The sequence below is a fragment of the Seriola dumerili genome, unplaced genomic scaffold, assembly GCF_002260705.1.
Source record: "Seriola dumerili isolate Sdu_G_001 unplaced genomic scaffold, Sdu_1.0 BDQW01000003.1, whole genome shotgun sequence".
In the NCBI taxonomy this organism is placed as follows: Eukaryota; Metazoa; Chordata; class Actinopteri; order Carangiformes; family Carangidae; genus Seriola; species Seriola dumerili.
Window position 1 is genome coordinate 12,182,194 of NW_019174258.1, and position 20,310 is coordinate 12,202,503.

General features: G+C 42.4%; 1 protein-coding gene across 1 annotated transcript in view; it reads right to left on the reverse strand.

Moving 5' to 3' along the window:
• Positions 1-24: 24 nt before the first annotated feature.
• Positions 25-20,310, reverse strand: part of itfg1 (integrin alpha FG-GAP repeat containing 1) — a 147,496-nt gene continuing 127,210 nt past the window's right edge. Inside the window, exons 15-18 of the mRNA XM_022745550.1 lie at positions 14,836-14,960; positions 10,479-10,561; positions 9,501-9,618; positions 25-1,215 (exon numbers count right to left, since the gene is read on the reverse strand). Coding sequence (XP_022601271.1) covers positions 1,156-1,215; positions 9,501-9,618; positions 10,479-10,561; positions 14,836-14,960 — 386 coding nt within the window. The 3' untranslated portion in view covers positions 25-1,155. The remainder of the gene's footprint in view (positions 1,216-9,500; positions 9,619-10,478; positions 10,562-14,835; positions 14,961-20,310) is intronic.

The following is a 20,310-nucleotide window of genomic DNA, read 5'->3' on the forward strand; positions in this document are numbered from 1 at the left end:
AGCACAAATTAACCAACCCGGGGCTGATTTAAACAGGAGAAACCTTTATTCTCAGCCTCAGTAAGTAAACACATTTAGTAGCTTCAACATTCATTTGCAAATCAAATCCACAAAACAAAATAAATTACATACACCCACAGTTAATCATTAGTTAAAAAAGTGCAAACCATTTAGAAAGGCATGAGCTCATTCTTGTGAAACAACTATCGGAACACACCAGAGCGCTTGGCCCAATTAACTTCAGAGACACAATGAAAATTAAACCTACATCTTGAAACAAACTGGAGTAACTGTTTTTAGACTCTTCTCCGAGCCTCGATGCAGTAGTATTAGACATTTACAGGATGCAACTTAGAAACTCCTTTTTTGGCACTCCCATGATGCACTGTGATACAATACAGTGTGAAAAAGATGAATCTGCACTCAGCAAACCTAAAAGGCCATTCATCATTTTTGGTGAGATTGGTAGAAGAAAGATCATGCATCCATTTTTGTTCACTTTGCACCAGTTGCTGCTGCAGTTGCAAAGCTGAGATTGATATTAGAGAAGTCATTTCAGTTTAATTTCCCAGGTCATAAAACATGATGTATTTTGCTTTTTACAATATCCAAGTCAGATAAAAAAAAAAAAAACAGAGGTGAATCAACTAGACAAAGACAATGGACAGTAACACACACGTGGGTTTCAAGTAGCAATACACATGTCAACACTTTGTGCCAAAGCTGCATCCATTCCAGTGATCCACTAAACAAACAGTTAAAGTAACTTGTCAGGAGTTTGAACAGAAATCTAAGTCATTTTGTCAAAACACTCTACTAACACCACTTTTGATGAAGCTGCTGACTGCAGCCAGTCCAAAGAAATCCCTGCTTTAAACTTGTCAGTGATCTCCATTAGGATTTCTCTCTGTCTCCACGGTCTTGTTGCAGCTCCTGTACTTCTAACACTGGAATGAATAAATGAAATGGAACATAAATATTTCACATCTGACTTGAGGACTGACAAATATCAAAAAGAAACGTTTTGGTGCAAATGAGGATCCATTTATTGGCCCTTGAAATGAGTCTGTGTGAAAATTTTTGTGTGAAGGAGGCGTGGTGAGGCGGGCGGAGGAGTGGAGGAGAGGATCTTCTCCCATGATGCAGCAGTTTCCTTCACATGGCATCGAAATGGAAGCGGTGGGCTTCCTGCCTCTTCTCTCGGTCATCCGCTTTCTGATAACACACGAACACAAATAAACACACACAGATGAAGGTGATAAAGAGGTAGAGAAACATATGATATACAACACTTTTTTTTGTCTATGAATCACAATCCACAAGAAAATTCTTTCTGTTGGTCTGCAGTGTTGAACATATAGGACATGTTATTAATGTGTAGATTCTGTAGTACTACTACGTGTGTGTGTGTGTGTGTGTGTGTGTTCACCAGTATTAATTTTGTCAAAAAAAACATTGAATTTTTTTCCAAGTGGAACATAAGAGTAAAACTAACAAATAAACTACAATGACCAAATATTTTTCAATTTTCATCAAAGAATAAAATGACACAGTAAGTGAAAGAAGGACAAGTGAACTGTATTGCAGACTTGTTCAACAACCTGCAAACATTTGGAAAATCACAAACTATAAAACAGTGTCTGCAGCCCAGAAATCTGTCTTCTTCAGAAGTTAATTTTGCTGTTTGCCCTGTTGCACATTTAACAAGAAGCATCTTGTGTCTTGGGAACGTCTTCAGTAATGTCTCAGTAAATAATGTTAGCGAATGTTATTAGTTCTTGGAAGGAAAAGGTACTGGTACCCCAGTGAAAAATAAAGAAGTGGCAACAAAACACCTAGGACAAATGATGAAAATTGCGGGGCGGAGGCTGACAGTTATTAAAAGGTGCTACACCCTGCTTATCCTTGAGGGTTGTGGGGGGGGGAGGTTGGAGCCAATCCCAGCTAATAATGGATGAGAGGTGGGGTACACTCTTTACAGGTCACCAGTCATTCACAGGGCTGACACATTATCCCCCTTTATACAGAGATCCTGCTATACTGCCATTAAAAAGACCCCTCATCATGCCGCCTTTGCTTGTTTACACTGAACCAAACAAAGTCGGCATATTACTGCCCCTGTATAAGACTTTAGAGCACGCTGGAGTTGAGAGGTGTGACGTGTAACACAACAGTGTTCGTATCTGTCCATCCATGCCGGCTCCAACTTTTACACAAGTGCTATTCCGGCTCTGTGATTGCCTCCACTGCTGGCATAGAGGCAACAATGCTTCCCCATTCTGTGTTTGTACCTTTTATATAGAATGGTGAGGCAGAATAAAGGGGCAGCATTCCCACCTCGAACAGGCAGTGTAAAAGGGGCTATAGAGACAAACAGGCCTTCACGCTTACATTCACACCTATGGGCAAATTAGAGCCAATGAACCTAACCTGCATGTCTTTGGACTGTGGGAGGAAACTGCAGCACCCAGAGGAAACCAACACAAGTACCAGGAGATAGTGTAGAGAGTACAGGTAGCTACAATAATGACCAGTGAGTACACTGTATTGTTACCAAACATCAAGCTGAGAAAACAGCCAAGGTTTGGACACACAAGCTGCAATATGCTACCAGTGATCCTCTTCAGCTGATCAGTGGCTTCTTTCAGCATCATGACCAAACTGAGCGTGTTGTTTACACAGCTATAGTGTTAAAACCAGTTGTGTTAGTTCCAGGTCTGCTGTAATATTAAACATGGTCACATAGTTTAACTAAATGGACCCAGTGGTAGATTCATGTATTTAGGCCCCTCTGCTTGTGCATCAACGACAACAACAGCCACCACCAATTAATTTGTAAAAAATGAAACAGCCACGAGGCAAAACTGAGCAAATAACAAATTCAGGTTAACTATGTTGTGTAATCATCACATTTTTGAGCAACCACAAAAGAACAGATGTAGCAAGTGACTTCTGGTGGGGAAGTTAACCTTTCAATATTTAATCACAGAACTACAGGTAAAAAAAAGTCGCCTCAATTATCTGTCATCTTGGCAAATACTTTGTCTCATAAAACCACAGGAGAGAAGAAAAACACAGGACACATGTAAAATAATGACAATAAACCAGCACGCACGCACACACGCACGCACGTTTTCTGTTCTTATGAAAAGGCCTTTTAAGGATAAGTGCTTATAAACGGATAATATGTGTGTACTTCTAGCCAACAGGCCATTATCATCATCTGTGCAGGCAGACAAACAGGCAGGTGTGATGACTGGAGGCGGCAGCGTCCAGCTAAGCTGAGAACAAGCTGACACGATGTTCAGCATAGACCACCTCCCCCTCACAACACCTCCCCCCCCGAGGGCCCCCGTCCACGTCACATGCTCCTAATATTCCTGATGGGGTGAGGAGAACTTTTAGACAACAGCAGCACATTTTTTTTACTTCTTGCAACTCACAGGTGATGTTGCCCTCCATAGAGAAGTATATTTTCTGAACTGAGGTCCTATGGAAGCCATTTTGTAATTTCAGCGAGTACAGACTGTGTACATCCCCACAGTGCATTAGTGGGATGATGTACAGTTCTCTCTGAACAAAAGAAGAAGGCAGCTGCGTGAACATTTACAGATAAGGTATGAACAGTAACAATTTAAGTATACTCCACCTTGAAGTTCTTTTAACTTGCTGCACATGCCCTGCACACACCCTGCACACGCCCTGCATGCGCCCTGCACACGCCCTGCACACACCCTACACACGCCCTGCACACGCCCTGTACACGCGCACTACACACGCCCTGCACACTCCCTACACACGCCCTGCACACGCCCTGTACACGCGCACTACACACGCCCTGCCCACACCCTACACACGCCCTGCACACGCCCTGTACACGCGCACTACACACGCCCTGTACACGCGCACTACACACGCCCTGCACGCGCACTACACACCCTGCACACTCCCTGCACACGCCCTGCACACGCCCTGCACACGCCCTGCACACGCCCTACACACGCCCTGCACACGCGCATTACACACGCCCTGCACACGCTCTACACACGCCCTGCACACGCCCTGCACACTCCCTGCACACGCCCTGCACACGCCCTACACACGTCCTACACACGCCCTGCACACGCCCTGCACACGCCCTACACACGCCCTGCACACTGCCTGTACAATCNCCCTGCACACTCCCTGCACACGCCCTACACACGCCCTACACACGTCCTACACACGCCCTGCACACGCCCTGCACACTCCCTGCACACGCCCTGCACACGCCCTACACACGTCCTACACACGCCCTGCACACGCCCTGCACACGCCCTGCATACTTAAAGGTGGCTGTAAAAAGTTTGTAGTTTATAGTTTTAAGCAACAGAAAAGAGATAACTACATCGTTTCCGTATCAGTCCCCTCACTGTTGCTTCTACGCTGGAAACGCTCTTTCCTGACTTACTGCTCGGTCAGCTTGATGTTTTCTACCTATAAACACAAGGGAGCATGTGCAGAGTGGAAATGTGATTTAACTGCCACAAATAGAGCTGGGTATCATTTGAATTCTTTCAGTATTACTGCTATTATGTTTTGTTACCTTTTGGTGCTAATACTTTTTTTGGTACCCCAGTCAGGGTTATAAACATCTGTACATGTTCTTTTCAATTAACAAAAATCCCAAACTTCTCAAATGTCATCACACACCAGTAGTTCTACAAGATAAAATGAAATATATAAAATGCAGTGTAAAGAGTGTAAAGTGTACAAAGCTGAACAAACACCAGGTCCAGCTTCAATACTCCTTTTAGATGCACTCTTCTACAGACATGTTTTAGTATTAGTGTTGTAGAGACAGTATCTCTCCTTGATATTTCTGCTGGTTAAGTTTAAGAGAAGTGGTGGAAGAAGTTTTCAGCGCCTTTACCAAGTAAAACAAAGTGACAGTCTATTTAGTACAAAATGTTTCCTCTGGACAAGGTGTCCCTGTTGAGCTTCCATAGCTGGACTGTAAGATTGTAACTTTTCATTTTAGCTTTAGATCAACTTTGCATATTTTCACAGAGCGAGGACGGTGGACTTTCCATTTACTCTTACGTTAGAACTGTGATGGGAGGGAAATTTTCACAGCCAGTGGAGACAGGAGGCAGAAACCGACCCATTTACATATGTGAAGATTGTGTGAACCTGTCCTTTAATATTGTAGCTGGACCAGGTGGAGCTAATTTTACCTTCTTTGTATCATTTGTAGTTACATTTATAACTATACATTAGAATGTATAAGCTGACTACATGTTTTGTGAGTAAATCTTCATCTGCAGAGTAACTTGTAACTTAAGTTTTCAAATAAATGTAGTGGAGTAAAAAGTACATGACTCTCCTCTGGAGCACAGAAGGGTAGATGTAAAAAGTAGAATAAAAAAGTACCTCAAAACTGTACTCCAGTACAATATTTGAGCAAATTAACTTTGAAGCCAAGAATGGATATGTTTTTAAGACTTAAAAGATACATTTTGTATGGAATACCACTTTAAAAATGTCATGATAACTTTTAATTCCTGGAGACAGAAATCATTCTGAGCCATTATCTATGGCGGTACATTGTAATGAGGTTTGATGGGGCTCTGGATCAAAGGAGGGAGGCATATTATACTTTTTTAGAGGTCGCCATCTGTAAAAAAAAAAAAAAAAAAAAAAAGATTCCACATCATCAGGACTGGTGACAGTGCAGTCAATAATGCATTTAGATCTGTTATATGAGGTTATTGATGAACTGTGGATGGGGAGAAAACAGGCAAGAATCTGAATGGAACCATCCTCTTTTTCATTTCCTCAACACTTTGGTCTAAATGTTGCAGTAAAGCGGATCATGTTTTGTATGAAAAGGACTGAACCCAGTCTCAGTACATCTGAGAGACTTAGAGATGACTGTCCCCTTTTAAAGGACAGTCAATCCCTCCTTGATCTTGACTAATTTACTGCACACACACGATGGGCAGCAGCGCATTTACTGCATTTTTTTTATCCAATCAGTTTTGGTTTGTAATCAGGTCTTAATCTGTCTTCCAAGATACCAGTGCCTTATATTGATTCATGTTGTGGTTTCTCTTTTTTTTTTTTTTTTTTTTAGAGCTTTGTGTTTTAAGGAGCAGATGGATTGATGTGATGTTCTTTCCTTTGAATAACCGATCCACTGGGCTGTGCTGCGGTTCAGTCTAATTGACAATCCAGGGGATAATACCAAATTGTCATCTTGAGGCCTGAATCATCATTAAGCTGCAGAGGCATTGATTTGTGTCCATCAAAAGGTTTCAATGACGCAGTGGTGGGTCTGTGTCTGAAACCAGGTGTTAAGCTACAGTGAGGCATGTTGCAGTCTCACTGGGCTCTAATGTCAACTAATTAAATCTGGCCTACATGGGGATGATGGATCTGAGGTAAGATGACTGATTACATTCTGCTTCATTACATATCTTTCTATCTATTTTAAATATGACTTTCTGTTTGATATCCATTATTACTGCGGCTAATATTTCATTGCCGACAAGTTCACGGGAGCTGTGTAAAAGCCCTTTTAGCTTGTTAGGCAGGACAGCACGTCTTTGCCCCCACGCCTCTGCCCTCTACCTGACTTTGTTATTAGAAGAGCAAATACCAGAGGCGGCCGCGCAAACACACAGAAATGCCAAATGTCAATCAGCGGGCTCGCCCTGACCTTACTGGATGGCCCCCGCAGTAGATGAGGTGGGAGAAGATGAGATATGAGGGAGGATGTTAGCGATGTTAGCGGTTTACAGGATTCATCCTTAGTCTTGATTGCCTGGATGGTGCATGAGATTACTCCACACTGGCCTTTCAGTCCAGACGTGTGTCTTTCAGCTGTTAGGCCAGTCACATACTCCAGATTTGTTATGTTTTTTAAAAGAGGTCCCGCAGTATATTATAGGTCAGTTCATCCACACCATCCAAACATTGTCAGACTAGTTCAATCACAAATAGACAAGTTTTGAAATGATTATCTTTCGGCTCGTACAGACATTTTGTGAATCTGATCGCTAAGAGATATTTCAGATGTCCACGGTTCTGGAAATGAAAGTCCTGTTTGTTTTTTAGCATGGATGATGTTAGGTGACTGGTAGTTGGCACATTTCCAAGGCTTGGACAGGCATGAAGCTCTGCTGGTAGAATTATCAGTATAACACATGAGCAGCTGTGTTAGAAAATGCACATGAACAAACCTGTGTACATAAAAATGTAAGTACATAGGTTTCAGTGAGTGATCCAGTCACTGAACCTACATTTCTGTTGCAAACATAGCAGAAAGCTCGAGATTAGGTTTTATAGAAACCTGAAAATGCATTTTCAGTTTTAATCAAATTACTGAGTCAATGTTAGATGTTTTCACCAAACATGGCTCAGTGTTTTGTTACAGATTTCAGTGACAAACTGCCACAGTCTGATACCGCTGACCAGCTGTTTTATTATATACAAAAGTGAAAAAACAAAAAATGAAAATCAACTTTTTAACCTTGTTAACATGTCCACATTTTTAATATAATACAAGACATATCATGAGTGAAATAATCAGTCAACACCATAACTGAGTATTTCCACCTTTGAGCTGCAGTGCACCAGTGACAGTCTCATAAAAACAGATGCAGACAGCCAGGGATTCAGACGTCATATAACTAAGAAACCAATCCTGTCCAACCTAAAACCTTGTAAGTACAGAGAGCGAGACTTTGCATCAGCACACCCGCCAACAACTGCCGGCCACTGCCAGTTACAAGCTAACAAACAACATAATCAAAATACAAGATGGTGACTGCACTAACCGTTCTGAGCCGTCTGCTCCTCACCTGAGTCTGGGTCTGACTGAGGCTCAAACATGTGGCTGAGTCTCTCTGATGTTTCCTCCTCTAACCATCTCGATACTCTCTGCTCTTTCACCTGTCCACCTGGAGCAAGCAGTGGTGGGCGGGGCACAAGGTCTGATCCAGAATTTCTCAATGAGGAAGTAAGAATAGATGTGCTTCCCATTTATTACACTTTTTATGTGGGAAACAATGTTAAACAAAATATTACTCAGGGCAGAGTATTTTTACATAGTTTAAAACATGTCTAGAGAGAAACTTTAATATAATTCAAATGGACAACCAGAGTGGCAAAAAATACTTCCAGAACCAGTTCCCCCTTTCGAAACTTGCATGAGTATGGAACGAGGCAGAAATGTGTTGAAACTTTTACAGCTCAGTCTAAACACACCACAGTGATCAATGCTTCCTTGTGACTACAGACCCTGAACATACCAGATTTGATTTCAAGTGAAGTATACTACCAACCTACACAGTTTTTTTTTTTATTTTATTTGCATTTTCCTTTTTCTTCCTCTTAAATGAATCCACATTCTTCACCCCCACACACCTCCTCCTCTAGTGTATCTAGACACTTGGTTCAGTCACCAGCCATGTTTTTTCATGTGCAGTGTTGATTCAGATGAAGCTAATACGTCGGCCATGTCTCCCAAAAAGAGGGCAATTAGACTGTTTTTGTGTATGTAACCATGAACACACACACACACACACAGGCATACACACATACAGGCATACACACACACACAGGCATACACACACACACACACAGGCACACACACACACACACACACACACACACACACACACACACACACACACACACACACACACACACACACAGCACACACACACACACACACACACACACACACACACACACACACACACACACACACACACACACACACACACACACACACACACACACACACACACACACACAGCCATTAAGCGCACATACTCGCACAGCAGATGGCTTGGAGAAAATGCCAGCAACTTACGGCACCACTCAGCCCAGCAGTCAGCATCACCACAGTGTGTGTAGATGAAAAACAAAACAATCCAAAGAACAAAAAAAAAAAAAGTTAATTTGTGAGAATCAGTGTTAAATAATGTATGTGTCAGTGTACATTTTACTGTGACTGTACCGTGTGTGTGTGTGTGTGTGTGTGTGTGTGTGTGTGTGTGTAACTCAAACGACAACAGGATCAGGAGGAGCTGACGCACGAAACACACATGAAAACATGCAGTGACTCCCTGGAGGACATATATATTGCTGTAATGAACAGCAGATCTGCCATGCTGAAAGGACAGAAGCAGGCAATTACAGTTGAACGTCCTTCCAGGTTGTGGCCCGGGCAGAGAGAGATAGGCAGAGAGAGGAAGAGAGAGAGATAGAAAAGTATGTATGTGTGTCTCAGCGGGAGGCTAGAGGACTACAGGACAGGGACAGCAAGACCCATCTGCTGCTGGTTGTGACCAATCTGGTCTCTCACACACACACATACACGCACACACACTCAAACTCTAAAGCAGTAAATCATCAGGAAGAGGCAGCATTAACTGAACCATTGTGTATGTGTGTGTGTGTGTGGTTGTGTGTATGTGTGTGTGTGTGTGTGTGTATGTGTCTGTCCTGACCTTCTCTTGCCAGTGAAGGATGCCAATAATGACAAGAATGAAGACGCACACTCCGATCAGCGCAATGGCCGTCAGCAGCACGCTGTTGCTAGGAGTCAGATACAGTTTAGCGCTCCAACTAAAGAGAGAGAGAGAGAGAGAGACAGTGTGAAAAAATGACAACTTGCCATATGTTGTTTTATGTTTCATCATAGTTTTATTTGACGGAAAAACAATGTAATTACCAAATGGCACACATAAGCAGAGATTGTGTCCTAATTAAGTTAAAATAAATGAATGGATGGATGGATCTCTTTTACTTTCTTGTCACAGTTGAACGGAGTGATGCTCTGCTCGCTCTCTGGTTTCCAAGAACTTTTATGTAATTCCAGCGTCAGCCTCTTTGATATATTAAATTTATCACCTCACAATCTGCTAACTCATAGTGTATGTAGGAAGAATACCAATGCACCTGTTTTTTTCTTTTTCCTAGTTAAGGTCTCATTTAAACTTGTGGAGTATATGTAGGTGTGTGTCTGTGATGTGGCAAGTCTGGCGAGCTGGGTGAGTGTTATGTGGCTATATGGAGGAGGGTGCATGTGTGTGTTTGTCTGTGTTGAAAAGCCATCTGGAGCTCCTCCTGGCGTTTGAGATACATGTGAGCCATGTCGTGATAACATGAGAACACATGCTATGAAGTGAGAGAGAGAGAGAGAGAGTGTGTGCGTGTGTGTGTATGTGTGTGTGTGTGAGGGAATTTGCACGCTCACATCTGGGCATCGTTTTGTGAAGACACACCAAAGAAACTGTATTGATCTCAGGCAACATTAACTTCAATATGTGGCATCAGAAGAGGTGGTTAAAGCGTTCAGTGGTATCCATAGCAACAAGCGTCAATCGGTCCTCCCAGAAAAAAATTACACTGCCGTGAACAAGGAGAATGGGCACATATGACATCATATCTACACTGTTTAATATTTCTGAGGATAAGTGTTGTACCTGCGGGGTTTGTCGTGAGGGAAGGGGATGACGATGAGCTGAGAGTTGGGGATGATGGCTGTCCACTCCTGCTTCCTTATGTCCTGGAAAGGAAGGGAGAAAACACAGATTTCCATAAGAGACACACACACACACAAACACACTTTCACAATATGTATGTTAAGTCCTCTGGGGCAGGGTAATAGTTTCCCTTAGCTGCCGTGCAGCGGCTATTTTAAGCCGTGCCTTTACGCCACGGACAACCTGCTACTTGAAATAAATTACTGTCGCTTTGGGGAGCAACAAAGTTTTCCTGGTGTGTGTGTGTGTGTGTGTGTGTGTATGTCTGTGTGCATACAAGTGTGTATATTTGCATGTGTGATGAAGTGTATCTGCGGTTGTGTGCGAAAGTTCAGCCATCTGCGGAGCAAGTTATTATCTCAGTCTCTGTCCTGATAAAATATACATCGTCTTTTCTCATCCTGTAACTTGACTCATTATGGCAGCGCTGACGTCTGCTTTGAAGAGGAATTCATGGGAGGAAACTGGAGCCACAGCCTGAGTGTGTGTTTGCAATTAACATGAAAAGAAAACACACACAAACTCTGAGGTGACTTAGGGTGATTACTGTCACAACAATTTTTTCTAACTATCCAGAAATGACTAACTTGATTATTGCCCATAATAAGAACACAGAGGGACATGTGATTCAGTTGATTGTATGATTTTATGTGACTGGAGCTAAAAAAGGAACCGTCACAAAAACTCACATCTAAGGAAACAGGTTATAAGAAGTGAAAGACAACATATTCTGTGGGAACATCATCTAAGGTGAAAATAAACACAAAACCAAGATAAAAGCACAGGAGACTTCCTAACACAAACTCATGCAACAGGATTGGGACATCACTGCTCAGGGGTGAACCCTCACTCTCCACCCCTGAACACATGCGCCTGCACCCCGTCAACACTCTCACATAACTGCTTATGGTTTTTGCATGTGTCCTGTTTATATCACATTGTTACATCACATTCTTCTTAGAATTAAAAACCTTGAGAGGACCTTGGCTCGCAGGTGTTAAACTGGACAGGCAGTGACTCTTAAGACAGAGTTAACCGTCAGGATTTAAACTGTGGTGAGTTTAGAAACATTCGCTCGCAGCGCTGCGTTTGACAGCAGTTTGACTCTGCACAAGTTCAAGTTTCAATTTTAGTAGTTTGCCGCCTTGAGGCTCAGCATCCAATGATGATAGATACAGACACAGACTGTATTCAACCTCTGCATACAATTGTGCTGTGATATATGGAAAAGCTCAGCATCATCACCAGTTTTCCTGAGTCTGATTTTGCCTCGTGTCTTGATTTAGCCTCATCCAAGCCTGTGCTCAGGCTCATTAGGGGTTCAGAGTTCACAGAGGTTAAGAGATGTAAATAGAGGAGGGGGCATCATATTGATGCTTTTTATTAAGAGCTCTAATCATGCTTGTAACTGGGAGGAATTAACATTTCCACTTATGCATTTGGCGGCATGTGGAGATGCCACTGCTCTTTAATTATGGCTCTCTGTTCCTCATCAATTGAGAGGAACCACATCTTACAGCTATTTTGAATAAGCGTACGAGAACTGCGTTGCTTTTTACATAACGAGCACATTGTTGCCGCCAGCCATTGTCGCTTAGCTCTTGGAAAGCGCTGCCGTCGGTGCGGCAACCGGCGGGGGAGCAGAGCTGCAGACGAGTCAGCCTCCACTACTGCTGCCTGGGAGCAGATCCGATCTGGCTGTTTGGAAGAGAAAAGTGTTCCCAAGTCTTCAGAGAGAAAGAGAGACACTCTGGTTCAAAGCCAGGGAAAGTAGCACACTATGAGTGAGCGAGGGAGATGGATACAGAGATGGAGGGTGAGTGAGAGAGTGAGAGTGACAAGTAGGGGACTGATTAGTGAAGTAAACCACTTTGAGCAGCAAAGGGAATCCCCTGGGTGGAAGATAAGTGAACAGGAGGATAGAGACTAACAGAGACGAAGACGGGGAGGGGGGTGAATAAAAGAGAGGAATGATTGGACAGAAGATGGAAGATATCCAAGTAGATTTTACAAAACCTCTCCTTCTGTGAAACAGCAGGAAGGAACTCTCAGTTTGGAGGAGAAAATTGTAAAGGGCACAGTGGGGAGGATAGTGAGAGAATGGGAGTGGGACAGAAATAAAGCCAGAGAGGGAGACAACAGAAATGAGATAGATCAAGAGATTTGACAAACCTGCCTACTGAGCAGGGTGGTGTACCGGTCAGGATTTCTAAACCTTCTTCTCTTTCCTAAAGAGCTTTCCAAAGCTTCTCCTCCTCATTACAGGTAGATCTGATGGAGTTACACCACTCCCCGGCCCCAGTGGATAAAAAAAAAAATCTACTCCGCATAATGGGCCGCATCTTGAGGCACTCATTAATTCACTTTGTAGAAGGAATGGGCGAGGAGGAGGAAAAATGGGGAAAAAAAGATCACATTTCTTTGCATAGAAAAAAAAAAGGGAGTGTGTGTGGAAAGGGGGACAACAAAGCAGCTTGTTTGAGATGAGTGTTCTTGGTGCACTACAGTTTCTGAGCCGCGGACCGACCGATCTGCAATTCTAATCAGCTGCTTGACGAAGACCTTGGTACCACACGGGAGGGAAAAAAAGGGCCCTGTCGTGCCTAATATTCAGTGTGACAAGTGCAACGTGTGTGTGTGAGAGAGAGAGAGAGAGAGAGAGAGAGAGAGAGAGAGAGAGAGAGAGAGAGAGAGAGAGAGAAAACAGAGATGGAGATGAATGCTGAGAGAGGGAGAGAGCTGAACTGAAGAGAGCTGACATTTGAGGTAGTGTAGTGTAGAAATGTGGCTGATGAATAGATGAATAGCAACCAATCAATTATTTACTATATTCATATAACGCAAGCTTGTAGAATGACAGAAGGCGCACGTGGGCTGCATCCACAGAGTCATTCATACATCCTCCACTCGCACAGTGTTGTTAAATAAAGACGTGTTTGAAGTGAGAAAGTTAAAAAAAAAAAAAAAAAAAAAAAAAACGGGCGTGTTGGTATTTCTGTTCCAGTGAGGAGCTCACTGCACCTGCATCAACTCCCCGGGTGAGGTCATCAATCACTTCATACAGTATAAGCAGGAAGAGGAATTTATCTGCCGTAAAGCATTAATTATTATTTAGTGTTTTCTAGTGTTGAGGGCAGAAAATAAGTGACGGCTATCAAATAATGTTTGCAACACCTGAGAAAACAACTTCTCCTCATTCAGCAGGGTTCGTCTATAAAAAGGAGTTTTATTGTGAGAATTCAAATTAGTGAAGCTGTGAAACTCTGGCAACAGAAATAAAACACTACGAGCCTGCCTTTAAGAGAATTCACAGGGTCCATAAATAAGCAGCAAACCAAAGACTTGCAGTAGGAAATTGGAGACTTAAGAACTGTTGAGCTTTGTGTGGATCTTGACAGTTTTTTTTTCTTATGCAAATAGATCTTGGTCATTCGTTTTACAAATAAGAAAAAGGAAAAGAAAAAAATGTGGGTTACAGGATTCTTCCGTCCTTTTGCAAATATTTTGAACACATCATTGTTTGACAACTAACATAAATACCTGTTATCACACATTTTGTTGCATTATCTGGTGCTTGAATTAAAAAAAAAGAAAAAAAAAAAAAGAAACTCAACTGAGCGTTAAATATTTTTGTAGGGAGACACTGCTGTTTCTGTTCAACATTTCTAATTTGATAAGAACATTTGAAGAATCTTCACACAACATCCTTCAAATGAGCCTCATAATCCTCGGAAGAAATGTGTAACATCCAGCCTATTATGAAATAAAGCCTGAGCAGTGGGAGAAAAACAACAATTTTGCTCTGCGCTTATGACTTTAAAACTGCTTAAATTTCTTTTACCATGAACTGATCCTTCATTTCATGTTTTTCTTAGAAAGTTTTCTTAACATCTTCATCCCGAGGCTGTTTTCTGCTTGTCTCTAACTGCCTTTTTTTTTTTTTTTTCCCAGATTTACTGCATAGACAGTGATTCTGCCACGCATGCCATGTGCTGTTAAATTCAGGACAGGTTAGGGTGCTCAGAAATGACTTCAGCTGGCACATGAGTGGCACTGTAAATGCTCTAAGATACGTTTTATGAAGCAAGTATTTTGATGCAATTTGCATCCAGTGTGTTGAAGGGGTTTACTTTGGTTCAGCTGAGAGCCCTTTCTCCCTTTTCTCAGCTGCTGTATCATGCACATAACTCTATAAAAGAACCTGCTTCAAATATTCTGTGAGACCAAACAGACGGCAGATTTTCTAAAGGAGTGCTGTGAGCTGTCAAGGTAATATAACCCTCTCATATTTCCTCACCGTCTCTCCAGGCTGCCGGGGGATCCCGACAAAAAGGTGGTCCAGGAAGTTGGCGCTGCGTCCGAGGCCCAGCACAGTGTAGGGCAGCTGCAGGGAGAAGTGAGCTGACTGGCTCAGCTGACCGGCTGCGAGAAGGTTGAGAGAGAACAGATACAATTTTTAGTGTCATTAAAAAGATGTATTCTTCTTAACACATAGTGTAAACATATCAGGATAACCAATGAGCCTCATCTTTTTTCTTCTTTTTTTTTTTTTTTAAGAGCGGTTTTTCCTTTTGACTTTTTGCCATGATAGCAGCAGATTGACAGCGTCAGTCTGTTGGTGTATCACCTTGGTTCAGAATGAAATATCTCAGTTACTATTAAGTATTGGATTGTGCTTGGATCTGGTCCAGATGCTCATGGTCTCCAGAGGATGGATTATACTGAGTTTGGTGATCTCCTGAACTCTTCCTCTTGCAACGCCATGAGGTTTACTTTTTTTGGTTTTTAGACAAATATGTCGACAACTGTTGGATGGACTGACATTTGGTTCATCTACACACGTCTCCCTAAGGAAAGCAAACCTTTAGCATGCGAGCAAGCTAAGACAAGATGGTGAACACGGCGAACATTATACCTGCTAAACATCATCATGGAGGTGCTCATGCGGCCGTAGACTCTTAGTCTTGGTACTGGCTTATTAATACATTTGAACTGGACACAAAGGGTTGTTTTAAATTCAACTCTCTGGTTTGTGTGATATAAAGACTTTCTTCTGCTGCTGTCTGAGTGGTGCCAATATTTTTTTCATGCTCCTGGTTGCAGTTTTCTGAATACCTCTTTTTTTCTTTTTCTGGTCCACAATGTAGAAAGAAGGATACAAAACAAAAGGATCTTCAGTTATCAGTACTTTATTCTTCCTCAGATTTCATATAAAGTGCAGTTTACGAATATTAATTTTCACTTTCTCTTGCACTTGTCTTTTTCACATTTGAACATGCATTTTTAAAATGAATCTTTATAAGTCCATATCTCTACTTTTATGCCTCATGAATACACAATTTTTTGCAGCCTGTAATCTTTGCACATCTCCATTCACTGCTTCCTGCTCAGTACAGCTGATTGAATTGTAAACATAACCCCTGTTCTCTTGACTGATCTTATGACAGTGCAGCTGCAATAACCTTGCTCTAGCAAAGACAGCATTAAAGTTTTACCTAATGTAAAGCAATCAGCTCTAAGCTAACCCATCCTGACCGTGACAGTCAGTGATGAGACACGAAAACATAATGAAACACACAACAGGAGCGCCTGAGCCAGAGGGACTGCAGCATGAGACCTTGAGTCCTGACATGAAGAAGCATCATAAAAGATACAAATCAGAGTGAGACACCTCAGGCCAGTCCAACACCTCTGCCTGTTTCCTCACCCAACCTCCCTCGTCCATCCTGTAACGTCTCCCTCCTTGCTTACTATTCTCATCCAACCCTTACTCTCTTGTTTCCTCCTCTCTTGCTCATCTCTCTCTCGTCTCCCCTGATACATCACTTCGATTTGGCCTTACTCATTTCGCTTTCCCCTTCTTCTCCTCCCTCCTGCTCGTCTCCCCCCACTCTCTCTCCCCTTCAGCTGCTGTATCTCGCCCACGCCACCCAACTCTGCCAAGTGCAGCCGACATAAATCAACCTCTACGTGGTAAACAAAGAGAGGAAGGGAGAGGGAGAGGGAGAGAGAGAGAGATGGAAGAGGAGAGAGAAAGCCTAGAGGCAGCCAGTGATCAGAACTAATGTGGATGGACTGCGTATTGCAGGCCGAGAGGAGCACAACAACAGTTTTGCTTCTCTCTCTCTCTTTCTCTCTCTCTCCCCATTTTCTTTAATCCCTGCCTAATCTCAATCTCAGTAAAAAAAAAAGATTTCTCCATTTTATTTTTTGTCACATCAGCTGTACCTGGGTCAGACCAGTCTTTCTTTTCTAAAAGCTGCCATTTTACATCTGGACCATCTCACATATGGCTAAGAAATGATCAACTAATGGGTGAAAGTGAGTAGTTAACTCAGGTAAAACCCGTAGTGTCTATTGTATGGCGTTAGCGCACTAAAAGCCTGTCCATAATGCTGTAATGTACATGCAGTCGGTCTGAATGCTGAATAGACCCATCGACTTTTGCCACCTTCTACCAAAGAAAGCTTTTAATCAGTTGTCTCTCTCTTTATCTCTCTAAATTTCACATGCTTGCCTCTGCTTTGTGTAATCTGTTTTCCCAGCTTTTTAGTGCCGGGTTGTGGGGTTGTGAAGAGGCAACATAATTGCCTTAATCGCACACCGCAGATAGCGACGGAGAGAGGGAGAAAGACAGAAATATTGGCTTTCCAGCATTTACAGGAAGAGCTGGGCACAGTTTCGTGGACATTGACGTGTTCAGGGCAGTACAAAGCCCCTGCCTCTGACAGACATTCAGGATGAATCCTGGGGTATCTGACATTTACTGTGTGTGTGAGCGGTGTGGGCAGAAGACCTGCACCAGAACAGTAAAGTGGAAAGCCGTGTTCTGCAGTATGACGCACGATGTACATGATTTTAAATCATAATCTGGTAAGTTCACTGACACAGATGGAGGATGTGAGGACGGAAAGATATAAAATCAGAAAGAATTTATCCATGTAAGTGGCGTGGCTCTGAGGATGGTAGCATTGGTTGGTCGAGTTGACACGAGTAGCTGGAGAGAGTAATTTCAAAAACAAACAGGGAGCTGTCAACATAACTGAACCTAGAGGCAAAATTTAACACTTAAATTTACATTTATTCATTTTATATTTCTATTCAATATATATATATATATTCAAGAAATGATATAAGCCTGTATCACAGGTAGCCCTTCGAGTTCTTTACACAGGACAAGCATACATAAACCTAACTCACCCCCAATTTACAAATCTCACAACTAAATATGGTAAATAATACATAAGGTAAATAATAACTGACCTTAGACCCCTCAGTACAAGAAAAACAATGTAACAAACTCTGATCCAAGTCACAGAGGGATCCTCATGAGGAGAGCTGAGGATAAGCAGTGGGGTGAAAAAAAGGACAGTAACATGGAGAGTGAGCCCAAAACAAAAAGGCATGTACGACACTAAGAACCAAGATGCAGTAAGTACGTGGACTTTGACTGAAATTAGGACAGCTAAAGAAACAAGGCTTGAATTAAATCAAAAATGAAACCTAGACTCAAGTCCTGCTGTCTGTATGCTCACAGAGAAATGCAGTGTGAGGGCGTGAAGGTAACACAGCTACTGGATCTGACCAACTAAACCTAAAGGCCAACAAACAGCAGCAAGAAAGCAGAGCTGTGTTTAAATTAAGTTTATGGTAATGTCATTTCTTTTTTGTTGATATCCACCAATCAAATGACAGACAAACTAAAAGGGCACCGACTGCCCCACAGGAGCAGCAGTGTTACAGCATTACTTTGAGATGAATCCAGCTGGGGAAGCCGTTTTAAAATCAGTCCACTGGCGCCCGGTTCTCTGAACCTCGTCCACTGGGCGAGGCAGAACAGGATTTTTGAGGGGATTGGACCTTTAATCCAGCCTTGGTTTGATGTGTTTGACAGACTGCTGCTCCCTGTCAGAAGGCAAGAGGTGGATGACTTGCACCCGGCCACTCAGCAGGGTGGAGTGGGTCTGAGAGTTTGTGTGTGTGTGTGTGTGTATGATGGAGGATCAAGCAGGGTTACGTTGCAGGCTGGGATCCTGGCTTAGCATCTGCTGAGCGCTGTGTGTGTGTGTGTGTGTGTGTGTGTGTGTGTGTCTGTGTGTGTGTGTCACTGTGTGTCTGTGTGTGTGTGTGTCTGTGTGTAGACTTGCTAGGAAATGTGGCCACGGCTGGAGCAAAGCCATTTCACAACATGGGGAGGCTGGAAAAAGGGTATTATGCAGAGCAGTGTATCGGAGTGTCTCTGTTTTGTGTGTGTGTGTGAGGGACACTGTGTTAGTGTGTTTTCGTCCTATCTCCTTATAGCAGAGCCAGTGGAGGCCTTGGCAGGGAATTCCACCCTGTACACATGACTGACAGCCCACAATACATCTCATAGGAGACAAAGCAAATTCAAAGCAGCATCAACAGTCGGCCATGGTATGTGTGTGTATGTGTGTGTGTGTACTTCTCAGTTCTCAACATACACACACACACACACACACACACACACACACACACACACACACACACACACACACACACTCTGATCTCCAGAGGACTGAACCTGATCATCACTATATCATGATGACAGTCACCGCTCTAATAGACAAGTCAGTTTTCTCCTATGATCAACACTGCATCAAAAGTAAAAGCATTTGTGATGAGTGATGTTTTAAAATATAAACATGGACTTTAAGCTGCTGTAGGTTTTGGCCATAAGTCACAATAAGACAATAATAATACAAAGACAAGCTCTCTTCAGGGTCTGCAGGAAGGCTGGACAAGCTCCCTCGCTTCTACTCCAAATGATCCAAATTAATGATGTGGGGTGTGGTGACAACACATGTGGCTAAAGCCTTGTGCTGCTTAATTAAATAAGCAGTGTGAGCTTCAGAGCTGATGTTTGCAGAATTTCACTTTCTTCTATTCACAAACTTAATGAGCATTTATCTGAAGGTTAGTTTTTTATACTACAACAAACTTGGAAGCAACAAAAGTTTCAGCAGTTGTGGAGCTGAAAGAGAGGCAACAGTAATGACAGAACTTTGTACTGTTGTGTATACTTTGCACAGAGAGGTTTCAATTTTGTTCATCTTTGGAAAGCCACTTGTCGGTGAAGAGAAAGTCTGTGTCATCAGCAGCGTGACAGAGCAAACTACAGTCTTATTGGGTTTTGCAAATTCATTCCACGCTCTACACGACTGTGCAAAGACCAGCCTTGATAAAGTTTGTCTCATGTCTTTCACTCACACACAATTATATAAATTGCAAAAGACATTTAAATGCTTTGACTCTGTGGATTCAAATTGTTGCTAACTCAGACTTGATAACAGTGTAATGTGACATATAACGTGTGAAAATGCAAAGTTGAAGGATCCTCTGGACTGTGGCTTTCATCAACATGTGAATTAATTCAAATTATAACTGCAGTTGGTTTATATTTACAGTATTTATATAGCGAAGCCTGTTAAAAATACAAAAAAAAGCCTTGGCTCACTGACTATCTGATCTGCCATAGTTGATTGAAACTAACTAAGAACACTGCATATGCATGTAAAAGATGCAGAGGAATATAAAAGAGGAATATATTCATTACATTTTACCTACGGTGGTTTGTGTTTTTGTTTTTTGGGCCAGGTAAAATCAATTTTGCTAGTTCCCACCTCACATTTCTCTCACACAGAGCGCCAGATAATGAGGACAAAATCAAAGATTTGGGGATATTGAGGCTCTCCCTGATATTGAAGCTGACAAACTTTACTTCCTCGTGGGCATGAGGAGGCGAAATGGGAAA